Source organism: Lichenostomus cassidix, chromosome W (genome assembly GCF_008360975.1).
Source record: "Lichenostomus cassidix isolate B80296 chromosome W, HeHo_3.0, whole genome shotgun sequence".
NCBI lineage: Eukaryota > Metazoa > Chordata > Aves > Passeriformes > Meliphagidae > Lichenostomus > Lichenostomus cassidix.
The window spans coordinates 15,435,684-15,448,932 of record NC_139510.1 but is presented as its reverse complement, the minus strand read 5'-3'; the positions used below and the strand labels follow the sequence as shown (position 1 = coordinate 15,448,932).

Here is a 13,249-nt window from a genome sequence, read left to right as displayed (position 1 = left end):
CCCAGATTGGTCAGTCAGAAGCCTTCCCCCAGGCCTGATTGGCCAGGCCTGCACTGTCCAAGTTCTGGGACACTGTTCCAATAACATCCAAACTTTATTTATAAAACACAAGAAAATTTCTCATGGGAAAAACCTGTGCTAGCCACACAAGACCAGTTGGGGAAATGGAAACTCTCTGATGGGAGGCAGTTACTTAATAAGCCCCTTGCCAGGAAAATATTAGAAGATATGCACCCAAAGACTCATTGGGGGACTCAAGCTTTGTGTGATCATTTTTTAAGGAATTATGGGTGCATTGGGATTTTTGGATTAGCCAAACAAGTTACTAAAACCTGTATAACATGTCAGAGAGTAAATAAAAGGAGTATGAGAAAAACCATACCAGGAGGGCACGAGTTAGCCCTACGACCATTTCAGAGCATCCAAGTGGACTTTACTGAACTTCCCCAGGTACAGAAATGGACATTTTTATTAGTAATAATAGACCATTTAACTCATTGGGTAGAAGCTGTTCCAACTGTTAGGGCTACAGCCAACATGGTATGCAAAACTCTCCTGGAACAAATTATTCCCAGGTATGGAATGGTTAACAAAATAGATAGAGGAACACATTTTACATCAAAGGTTTTACAGCAAACACCACAGGCCCTGGGAGTTGAATGGGACTTGCATACCCCATGGCACCCTCAAAGTTCGGGTCAAGTAGAATGAATGAATCAAACTCTAAAACACACCTTAACCAAACTAATGATTGACACACAGATGTCATAAATAAGGTGTTTACCTTTGGCCCTACTAAGGGTCAGAACACAACCCAGATCAGACTTGGTAGTGTCCCCCTATGAAATGATGTTTGGGTTGCCCATTTTAACCACCCAGCATAAAACCACTACTTACAAGGAAGGGGAGGCAAGCGTTAAAAAATATATCACCACAATTGCTCAAACACTGGAAAACTTGCGGGCAAGAGGAACGATTCCTCAGACCACACCCTCAGACTTTAAAATCCATAATATTCACTCAGGGAAATGGGTAGTGGTTAAAACATGGAAGGAGCAGACTCTGGCTCCACAATTGGAAGGTCCGTTCCAGGTCTTTCTGACAACCGAGGCAGCGATCTGAACCAAGGAGCGAGGGTGGATCCACGCCGGCAGAATCAAAGGACCCGTGGAAGAACTGAAGGAGTGGAATATAATATCTACGCTGGGTGATACAAAATTAACTCTTAAGCGCATACGAGGGGGTATTGAACTGGGAGGACTCAAATAATCAAAAGAGAAACCTAGGAGTTGTAAATAATGAAGAAATAAAACCAAGCCTGTATCAGTGGTTCCAAATACCATCATGGCAAGTCCTAAAGCCCCTGCCTCACCCCCCTTGGGGAGGAACAATTCCACCCCAAACAGGAGGATCAGGATTGTATTAAACAGAGGGTCCTAATGTGTTTGCATTAGCTTGTGATTTCTATAATGGAAAAAAAAAAATCACACTATATCCTTACCTGAAGGTATTATTACAACCCCCACCAGTTCCAGTCCACATACCTTGTTTACTTCATCCAAATAGTAGGCACTATAGCTGGGTTGAGTGTAAGTGTATACGCTGTGAGCAAAATTGGTACTGTATAGCCCATAAGCGACAACCTCGGGTTCTCCGCAGTGCCGCTGTAATTCCAACTACCTGAATGCATCCAATGACCGTTGGCACCTAACAGAGATTGTAACCCTGATTTGTGGGTGAAGAGTAACAATCCCTGCTGAGTGGGAAATAGCTAAGGAAGAGTGGGAAACCACAATATCCTGGGTAAAAGAACATCAGCCTGATGGTAACAAAATACTTGGCATTATTAGCATAAGAATAATGCAAACTCTCAAGGGACCAGAGGAAATCATTACCAACCGAAAGACCCAAAGTACGTGGCTTTCTTGTCTAAAACACCCCCACTTAAATCATCAAGCATGGGTATTGTGCAACTGTCTTAAATGCTCAAGTAAGTGGTATTGCTCTTCAACAAGGAGGCACCCCCACTGTCTGAACCACCGAAAGCATAAAGAACAAAAGGACCAGGAAAATGCTGTGGTAGACCAAATTTTGTGTGGGTGGGAATTACTCGTACCTGAGATATGGGAAATTCCTGAAGAAAGATGGGAGCAAGAACTACGCTTGTGTGCAGTATGGTTTGCATGGAAGTGGAACAAGCAGTGTAAGGAGGGCAAGACCAGGTTGGCCTCTGCACCTGCCTTAGGTATAGTCCGGCCACAAGCAGCAACCTTGGAGTGCATGAGACGAGGAGGTGTATGCCATACTGGACCTCTAATTACAACCGTGGCGATCATAATTATCATATTGTGGTGGTTTTGCTTAGCCCAGAATATCAGCAAGGTATCTTTAACATCTAAGTGAAATTGAAACCCTTCAAAAGCTGTTGTGGTAGGCCTGAAGAAGTGTCTGAGGGGTGGGGAGTGGCACAAAGATGGCTCCTGTGTGTCCTGTGTGAAGGTTCTGGAAGTTTTTCACCAAGTCCAGTAGAGCCAATCTCTAATGGCTCTGAAAGTGATGGACATGCTGCTGGCCAAGTCTGGGCCAATTAGAGATGTTAGTTACACTTCTGTGAAAACATATTTAAGAAGAAATAAAAACAAAGTAGTTACTTCTTTTAAGCTAGAGGAGGAGGTGAAAATATGTGAAGGGAGAACAACATAGAGACACCAAGGTCAGTGGAAAAGATGGGGGAGAAGGTGCTCCAGGTGCCGGAGCTGAAAACCCTCTGCTAGCTGTGGTGAAGACCATGGGGGAAGCAGGTGGCCCCCCTGAAGCCCATGGAGTCCACGGGGAGTGCAGAGATCCACCCACAGCCCATGGGGAGGTGCCCATGCCATAAGAGCAGGTGGATGCCTGGAAGAAACTGATCCAGTGGGAGTCCCATATAGAGAATTAAAGCTGCAAAGGCCTTGCAAAAGAGACAAAGGCCTTGCTCCTGGGACGGAAGCAGCCTAGCCTTGGCTCAGAAGTCTGCACCCTTTGGACAAAAACTCAGCATTGCAGCAAATTTGGGCAGGATGCTGCTCGTGAGATTGGACCCATGCCAAAGAAGTTCACAGAGGACTGTCTCTCATGGGAGGGACCCCATGGCTAAGTAGAGGACCCCTCTCCCTGATGGACTGACCAGAGAAAAAAAACTCTTACCCTGCCCCCTGCCTGTGCTGTTGGTTGGAAGGAGGGAGGGGGGTGAGTAGAGAAACGGTGTCTTAAGAAGGAAGGGGGTGAGTGAAGGAACAGTGTCTTAAGAGCTTATTTCTACTTCTCATTTATCCTCCGACTCTGTTAGCTTAATAAATCACTTTGCAACTTTAAGTTTTCAACCTGTATTTACCTTTTTCAGTGCGCCATCCCACCAGTGCTTTATCTCAACTCATGAGATGAGTGTGTGTGCGTTTAACAGTTTTTTTCCTTCCCTCTCCTGCACATCTGCAGCAAGAGAGAGCAGAAAGAGCAGACATCGCAGGTGCCTGGCATTTAGCCAGGGTCACACCTCGACACACATGTATCCTTGCATGGGTAATCTCAAGCAACGCAAATCCGTCAAATCCCTGCACCAAGTGTAACTCCCTTATGCGATGGGGCAGTCGTGCTTCTTATCTAACCTGGCACACAACAGTAAATAACGTATGTTATTATGAAGCATCCCTAGAAACTTGTAATTATGGGGAAAACTCACTATGGGCAGCCCAGTTTAAATCCTCAGGGGGACACCAGCTTGGACTACCGTGTCCAAAGGGACAGTACGTTTGTTTTGCCAAAGCAAGAATGTGGGGCATTTCAGACAGTGGGGCTGCACAGGACAGAACTAAAAAAGAACTAATAGAGCAGCAAATACAGACTCTCAAAAGCATCCCGAAACAGACCCAGACACCCTTAACTTCCTCAGACTCCCTCTATAGGAAGGTTAAAGAGCAGCTAAAAGAAACACTTCCTATTCCACCCCAGGGCAAAAATCTATTTATAGATTTAATGGAACAAATAGCACAAGCACTAAATATCAGCAATTGCTGGATATGCAGAGGTGCATTGACAACAGAACTGTGGCCCTGGAAGGGAATTAGCCTGTGTTCCCACAATTCTTTTGTGGAATAAAACAAAAATATCTAGAGAATACCGCCCTGAAGGATGGATGCTAAATTCAGGAGTAATGGGCGAGGAATGCATTGGGAGAGAGGGTCGAGCAAAATATAAAACTTGGGTAGGAGTAACCCCGTTTAAAAGAACCCTATTAAAAATGTGACCCACCTTTGGTGGTCACCAGAAACACCTAATGGCTACTGGAAACTGAGTAATCAGCCAAACAAAAATTGTAGAACTCGGAAAAGCACTACCTTATTCTGGTGTAACAGTAGCAACGATGACTTTATCAGTCCTTTTGCAGGCATGACAGAACTACATAATTACTGGAACCGTAGTAGCGGTGTTAATATGCTGTGGGATGCCCCCGATGGACTCTTTTGGATTTGCAGAAGAAAAGCTTATACTAAACTTCCCAAAGATTGGAGAGGAGTCTGTACAATTGGAACCATTCAGCTGGGGTTTTTTTTATTGCCAAAGGCAGTAGGAAAAAATCTAGGCGTTCCAGTTTATGAGGATTTACAAAGACAAAACCGAAGTTCAATAGAGAGTATCCGAAAATGGAGTGATAATATAGGAGGCATTCAAAGGTGGAAAAATGATGAGTGACTGCCTGAAAGAATAATAGAATATTATGACCCAGCAACCTGGACTCAAGATGGATCATGGGGATATAGGACCCCCATGTATACGCTAAATAGGATAAAAAGACTACAAGTGGTGGTTGAAATTTTTAGCAACAAAATGGCCTCGGCTTTAGAATTAGTTACTGAACAGTTATCCCAAACTAGTGCCATGACTTATCAAAACTGTTTGGCCCTTGACTATTAGTTAGCAGAAGAAGGGGGAGTATGTGGGAAATTTAATTCCTTCGATTATTGCCTGCAAATAACTGATAACAGTCAAGCTATACTCGATATTGCTAGAGACATACAAAAGATGGCTCATGTACCAGTTCAAAAATGGGAAACAATATTAGAAGCTGGTTGGTGAGATAAATTATTAGGAACTGCATAGTGGAAGAAACTAATTTTTTTCCTTTTGCGTGTAACCACTGGGTTAGTATTCCTTCCTTGTTTAATTTCCTCTTCCATCCGGTTAATCACAAGTGTCGTCCAGAGTATGCAGGTAATCACCGTGCCTAGGGACTCGAAACAGGTTACTTCTGGAACAGCACAAAGGATAATGGTACCGAAGAAACAAAACAGCATTGGGGACCCCCTTGAAGAGGCCAGATTAGTCTGTAAAACTTTGAGCGTAACAGTGAAGTTCGAATAATGATTGTGGTTCAAGCCAACATAATCGAAAAAAAAGGAAAGGGGGGATGGGATAAATGAGTGAATGGTAAATGTTGGCTTTCCCATATAGGAATATAACATTTACAAGTGATAACGTACTGTGTAAAGTAGTGGTAAGATAAAATATAATTAAATAGAAACAAGGTTAGAGTGAATTGAAACTTCGAAATGGTTCTAATATGTTAGAAAACGCATTAAGAAATACATGGTAATAAATATCTTCTAAGTTGATAAGCCACAGAGCCCGAGATCAAGACATCTTCAAGAAACGAAGAAGATAAACCACATGCATCCCAAGAAGTCTGTTATCTGCATTCACACCTCCCTGAGAAGCTGTCAACTACAAATTAGGTTGGAACTGAGGAGACATCGGAGGGGGATTTCTGCCTTCAATTCTGAGACAATCCAGAGGACCCAAGATGGTGCTGCACTGGCAGAAGGGGGCAGAGATCAGAGAGGGGAGGATTGAGTGAAGTGTAAATTATCTTCTGGGCTTAATGAAAATGTAACAGTTGGAGAAAGTACTTAAGTTCACAGTTAAATTAATAGAACTGCGCCTCTGGCAAAATTGCTAAGTGCCCAGCGCTGTGTTTGCCTTTCCTCTCCTAATAAATGTTCAATATTATACTTCTAAAATTTCAGCTTGGGAATTTGCCTATCCCATTACTAAGGAAAAAAAAATTTATGTTAAAAAAACCCATTGAGAACAATGCAAATCCTTATGAAAAGACCGTTAAAAGGCAGGTATTTTTAAAAACTCCTGTTTTCCGGTACTTTGAAAATGCACCTCAACATGGTTTTAAGTAAACGTTCAAATAATCAAATATACAACCTAAGAATGTAACCAGCATTTCTTCATCTTTAGGAATAGTGAACGCTCGGAGACTGCATATTAAAAAGGGATAAACCAAGCAAAGATGCATCTTTATCTAGAAATATGTCTGCATGTAGTGAATGAATAAGCGAAAAGCTTACCTCTTGCGTGCCCGACTAGAACGTCCTTATGGTTAAAATACTCTACTTCTTCGGTGTAATTTTGTGTATAGGCAGTGTTGGATCCAGCATTTCTAGATTCGCTCCAACGTACTTTTGCATGTCCTCTTGCATGAATTTTAAGAGCTTTCACTCTAACTTCCCCAGTAACTTCTAAACTGATCCTTCCTGAGACTGTGTCCCCACTAGAATAGACGGGGATATTGCTATTACTGAGACAGTCAAAGCTTATTGTCAAACTCTTCACCTTCCCCAGCACCATATTTTTTTAACGAAGTGTATAAAAATATACTGCAAGAAAAAAAAAAAAAAGTCAAGGTCTCATACAAAACTCGACCTTCCCTTTACACTGAACAATGCCTCTGCTGCGTAAAGAGCCTGCCAACAAGATCAGCGTGTCCCCTACGAACGCTTCATCGGAATTACTGAGAAGACAGCGGCAGCCGCCCAACACTGCGATATCCTTACAAAGGCAGCTGCCCGCACGCTGCCAGCTCACTTTAAGAACAGCTTTGTGAAAAACAACGACCCCCGCGCATGCGCGAAGCGAGTCGTGGCGGCGGTTTCCTCCACCGCTTGCGTGTCTTTCCGGTCGTGTTCGTTTTTCTCGTGTTATTGCTTCCGTCTCATGCAGAGAGTCAGGGCTCTACTGCGAGTTCGCAGTGCGGTATTGAAATACGTACTGAAGAACTGGGAGAAAAACGTCGGGGGTGGGGATGGGGATGGGGGGGGAGTGCGCGAGGGCTCCTTGTCCGGAGGGCTTCGACATCTCTTCCTCTCCTCTCCTCTCCTCTCCTCTCCTCTCCTCTCCTCTCCTCTCCATCGCCTGGCACGGCCTGGGGATCATGGCTGGCTGGTTGAGAGGTGTCTCGGAAGAAGCTGGCAGCTGGAATCGGGCAGCAGTCGGTGAGCGCCAGGCCCTAGAGTCTGGCCGCGGATGGCATGGGTTCTCCTCCTCAGCCGGGGGTTACCTGGCTAACAGTAAAGATCGCAACGATTCCGTCGGGGAAATGCTCGGCACGTCGCTCAGTTACAGACCTTGCCCAAAGCTTTGGTTCGTGAAGTGGCTAATCCTGAGCAAATTATAGGCAGGGCCTCGGCAGGTGAGCGTGCACAGCTGCTTTTGCCGCTCCCCCCGCCCCCTTGCAGTACCCACTGCATTAACTGAGGAGTGAGGGTACAAAAGCGAGGCATTAGGCAAAAGTAAACATTTGAACCTCTATCAAGCTGAATTTTTCTATTTTAATACTTTTAAATATAATTTATATAAATTTTTGTTTGGGATTTGGTTTGTTTGCTGCTGATGTTATTTCCTCCTTTTTTCCATTTCTTCCATTCATGGAGTTCAGATAGGAGATTCGCAATTCCTGTCCTTCTAGTTCTGGGTTCATTGTCACCATGTACCTCTGTCAGTGTGGATCTGCACAGAACTTAAAGTGCATAGCAGTTACCTTCGGCAGGTCCTTGAAGATCTGCAAAGTTTAAAGACCCAAATCTTGCCAGCCAAGTGGATATTCATATGGATTTTTTTTTCTTTTGTATATGTGTTGATAAGGAAGGGAACATTCTTACATAATTTGGATATGGCTCTATAGTGTTGGTTTTTTTCTTTTTTAATACAGATGATGTATTTTGTATACTTGCCAGGTTCACCCATTCCAGGCTTGTTGGAGTTGGATAAAATATTTTGATTTGCTGGTGTAACACACCCCCACTCCCTGCATTATATATGAACTACAGACAGCGTAGCCCTAACTTGCCTTCCTCTCTCAATAGAATTGCTGTCTCTTGCCAAGCCAATTTTGGACACACAACTTCAGAATAACATGGCTGCTGTCATGATGTGGGATGTGTTCTAAGCATTTCATGCAAGTAGGTGTGGTGGCTTGACCTTGGCTGGATGCTAGGTGCCCACTAAAGCTGCTCTATCACCCCCTTCCTCAAATGAACAGGGGAGAAAAAATATAATGAAAGGCTCATGAGTTGAGATAAGGACAGGGAGAGATCACTCACCAATTACCATCACAGGCAAGACTGACTTGACTTGGGGATATTGATTGAATTTATTACCAATCAAATCAAAGTAAAACAAATCTTAAAAACATCATCCCCCCATCCCTCCTTCCTTCCTGGGCTTAATTTTATTCCCCTTTCTCTACCTCCTCCCCCCCCCCAGTGCTGCAGGGAGATGGGGAATGGGGGTTACAGTCAGTTCATCCACGTTTTTTCTGCTGCTGCTTCCTCCTCAGGGAGAGGACTCCTTCCCCTGCTCCAGTATGGGGTCCCTCCCATGGGAGACAGTCAGAGAAGTCACCCCTATATACCTCCCCCGCCCCCCCTTGCTACCAAAAGCTTGCCACTCAAACCCAATACAGTAGGCTATCAGGAAGATAATTTAATTTGTAAGAGAACTTGTATATTAGATTTAAGCAATTTGCAGACTGTTAGAATCATTAGAATCCTGACTATATCTCATACTGGGCAGCAGACAGCTCTTTCCAGTTTCCAGATTATAGTCTGGTGGAAAATGCATCATCTTGCTTGCTTAGCTTCTTCCTTCCGCTCAAGGATGCTACACAGCCTGGTAATTTAACCCCAGGCAGCATCTAGAGCCCAAAATCAGGAGGCTGGTCAAGGCACTTTTGCCCTTACCCAGTTTGCAATCCTCTACATATTAGGGAGAGCTCCAACTTTACTCCTTTCCTAAAGTCTCCACCATGTGTTGGAAAGACTCCATTGTGTCCATAATGCCAATTAGTGTGGACTGAAGAGTAATGGACTCTGACAACGCATTAGAAGCCAAACTTTATTGAGGCAGTAAGAAAGATGAGCATCAGTGTGGCAACTCACATGATCACTGATGGCAAACATGGGATCATAAGCAATGCCATGGCTCGGGCAGACTATTAGGTACACTTGATGTCTGGGGCATCTGACAGCAACAGCCAACTGTGCTTTATCTTTATAAATGTATCTATCCATCTATCGATACACATATACATAAATAAGGATACATTAAATATAGCGTATCTATGTCTACATAAATAAAACACATATTTATATATATCTGTACCCTAGTTTATTTATATTTCTATATTGTCTATATTGTATACATTGTATGTAAAAGTACATATTTTTATATCTGAACCTTTACTGGCCCAAAGGAAGCAGGCAAAAAACCAGAGGGAGAACTGAGAACTCCTAGATTTGACAGTGTCAGAAACAGCCGTTAGCCAATCACAAAACAGTACAAAAACACATGGAGAAGGAGAGGGGGCTTCGTTTTCTGAAATGCTTCTGTAAACAGAAAGGGATGGCTGGTCCTGCCAGCCAATTACAGGGCTGCCTGAGAACATGTGGGTTTTCATGTTTAACAAGATGGCGGCTCCCTGCCATAAAATGGCATGTGGAAAAAAAAATAGTGACCCTCTGTGTATGTAGGCAGAAAGGACTTCCTGGTCTGATATACTTATGGGTAAACTGGAAGGGGCAACTGCTCCAGCCACCCAATCACAACAGACCATGTGACCAGAAGAGGGGGTGTCACCTTCAGGGCAAATAGTACACGTGATTTCAGGAGGGGGGCACCTGTTACTTCTTATCTTGGACAAAAGTCGTCCCTATAGTATTAACTAGTCTTGAAAACTGGGTCACTTTCATGTAAATCAGTACATCTGATCACTCCGGATATCTTTTAATTAACTCAGAACAACAGCACATCAATATATGCAAATTGGAGAGCTTCAAGGATCGCAGGTTTTTGCATTGCATAGAACTCCAAATTTCCTAGAAATTTGAATGGACTCACTTCTATGTGTTTGGAAAAACATCCAAGAGGTCTGAACTACGCCCGCAGCCCCAGAAATTGCTTTGAGTTGCTGCTGTGCCACTGTTGCAGTGAAACTTAACTTCATCGTCGCTGTTCTACATATATCCAATATATCTGAGAAGTAGGATTACCATTCAATGCATTTTCCACCAGACTATAATCTGGAAACTGGAAAGAGCTGTCTGCTGCCCAGTATGAGATATAGTCAGGATTCTAATGATTCTAACAGTCTGCAAATTGCTTAAATCTAATATACAAGTTCTCTTACAAATTAAATTATCTTCCTGATAGCCTACTGTATTGGGTTTGAGTGGCAAGCTTTTGGTAGCAAGGGGGGGCGGGGGAGGTATATAGGGGTGACTTCTCTGACTGTCTCCCATGGGAGGGACCCCATACTGGAGCAGGGGAAGGAGTCCTCTCCCTGAGGAGGAAGCAGCAGCAGAAAAAACGTGGATGAACTGACTGTAACCCCCATTCCCCATCTCCCTGCAGCACTGGGGGGGGGGAGGAGGTAGAGAAAGGGGAATAAAATTAAGCCCAGGAAGGAAGGAGGGATGGGGGGATGATGTTTTTAAGATTTGTTTTACTTTGATTTGATTGGTAATAAATTCAATCAATATCCCCAAGTCAAGTCAGTCTTGCCTGTGATGGTAATTGGTGAGTGATCTCTCCCTGTCCTTATCTCAACTCATGAGCCTTTCATTATATTTTTTCTCCCCTGTTCATTTGAGGAAGGGGGTGATAGAGCAGCTTTAGTGGGCACCTAGCATCCAGCCAAGGTCAAGCCACCACACCTACTTGCATGAAATGCTTAGAACACATCCCACATCATGACAGCAGCCATGTTATTCTGAAGTTGTGTGTCCAAAATTGGCTTGGCAAGAGACAGCAATTCTATTGAGAGAGGAAGGCAAGTTAGGGCTACGCTGTCTGTAGTTCATATATAATGCAGGGAGTGGGGGTGTGTTACACCAGCAAATCAAAATATTTTATCCAACTCCAACAAGCCTGGAATGGGTGAACCTGGCAAGTATACAAAATACATCATCTGTATTAAAAAAGAAAAAAACCAACACTATAGAGCCATATCCAAATTATGTAAGAATGTTCCCTTCCTTATCAACACATATACAAAAGAAAAAAAAATCCATATGAATATCCACTTGGCTGGCAAGATTTGGGTCTTTAAACTTTGCAGATCTTCAAGGACCTGCCGAAGGTAACTGCTATGCACTTTAAGTTCTGTGCAGATCCACACTGACAGAGGTACATGGTGACAATGAACCCAGAACTAGAAGGACAGGAATTGCGAATCTCCTATCTGAACTCCATGAATGGAAGAAATGGAAAAAAGGAGGAAATAACATCAGCAGCAAACAAACCAAATCCCAAACAAAAATTTATATAAATTATATTTAAAAGTATTAAAATAGAAAAATTCAGCTTGATAGAGGTTCAAATGTTTACTTTTGCCTAATGCCTCGCTTTTGTACCCTCACTCCTCAGTTAATGCAGTGGGTACTGCAAGGGGGCGGGGGGAGCGGCAAAAGCAGCTGTGCACGCTCACCTGCCGAGGCCCTGCCTATAATTTGCTCAGGATTAGCCACTTCACGAACCAAAGCTTTGGGCAAGGTCTGTAACTGAGCGACGTGCCGAGCATTTCCCCGACGGAATCGTTGCGATCTTTACTGTTAGCCAGGTAACCCCCGGCTGAGGAGGAGAACCCATGCCATCCGCGGCCAGACTCTAGGGCCTGGCGCTCACCGACTGCTGCCCGATTCCAGCTGCCAGCTTCTTCCGAGACACCTCTCAACCAGCCAGCCATGATCCCCAGGCCGTGCCAGGCGATGGAGAGGAGAGGAGAGGAGAGGAGAGGAGAGGAGAGGAGAGGAGAGGAAGAGATGTCGAAGCCCTCCGGACAAGGAGCCCTCGCGCACTCCCCCCCCATCCCCATCCCCACCCCCGACGTTTTTCTCCCAGTTCTTCAGTACGTATTTCAATACCGCACTGCGAACTCGCAGTAGAGCCCTGACTCTCTGCATGAGACGGAAGCAATAACACGAGAAAAACGAACACGACCGGAAAGACACGCAAGCGGTGGAGGAAACCGCCGCCACGACTCGCTTCGCGCATGCGCGGGGGTCGTTGTTTTTCACAAAGCTGTTCTTAAAGTGAGCTGGCAGCGTGCGGGCAGCTGCCTTTGTAAGGATATCGCAGTGTTGGGCGGCTGCCGCTGTCTTCTCAGTAATTCCGATGAAGCGTTCGTAGGGGACACGCTGATCTTGTTGGCAGGCTCTTTACGCAGCAGAGGCATTGTTCAGTGTAAAGGGAAGGTCGAGTTTTGTATGAGACCTTGACTTTTTTTTTTTTTTCTTGCAGTATATTTTTATACACTTCGTTAAAAAAATATGGTGCTGGGGAAGGTGAAGAGTTTGACAATAAGCTTTGACTGTCTCAGTAATAGCAATATCCCCGTCTATTCTAGTGGGGACACAGTCTCAGGAAGGATCAGTTTAGAAGTTACTGGGGAAGTTAGAGTGAAAGCTCTTAAAATTCATGCAAGAGGACATGCAAAAGTACGTTGGAGCGAATCTAGAAATGCTGGATCCAACACTGCCTATACACAAAATTACACCGAAGAAGTAGAGTATTTTAACCATAAGGACGTTCTAGTCGGGCACGCAAGAGGTAAGCTTTTCGCTTATTCATTCACTACATGCAGACATATTTCTAGATAAAGATGCATCTTTGCTTGGTTTATCCCTTTTTAATATGCAGTCTCCGAGCGTTCACTATTCCTAAAGATGAAGAAATGCTGGTTACATTCTTAGGTTGTATATTTGATTATTTGAACGTTTACTTAAAACCATGTTGAGGTGCATTTTCAAAGTACCGGAAAACAGGAGTTTTTAAAAATACCTGCCTTTTAACGGTCTTTTCATAAGGATTTGCATTGTTCTCAATGGGTTTTTTTAACATAAATTTTTTTTTTTTCCTTAGCAGTATTAGC

At 43.9% G+C, this 13,249-nt stretch overlaps 1 protein-coding gene across 4 annotated transcripts in view; it reads right to left on the bottom strand.

The window, feature by feature from the left end:
* The window catches only part of LOC146425572 (arrestin domain-containing protein 3-like), a 71,838-nt gene extending 64,651 nt beyond the window's left edge, over window positions 1–7,187 (bottom strand). For 2 of the 4 annotated variants that reach the window (XM_085041638.1, XM_085041639.1), the window contains exons 1-2: window positions 7,094–7,187; window positions 6,393–6,595 (exon numbers count right to left, since the gene is read on the bottom strand). In XM_085041638.1, coding sequence (XP_084897764.1) covers window positions 6,393–6,595; window positions 7,094–7,179 — 289 coding nt within the window. In that variant the 5' untranslated portion in view covers window positions 7,180–7,187. Of the gene's footprint in view, window positions 1–6,392; window positions 7,066–7,093 lie in introns of those variants that run through there. The other 2 variants (XM_085041640.1, XM_085041641.1) reach the window with 2 other exon arrangements.
* Window positions 7,188–13,249: the final 6,062 nt, after the last annotated feature.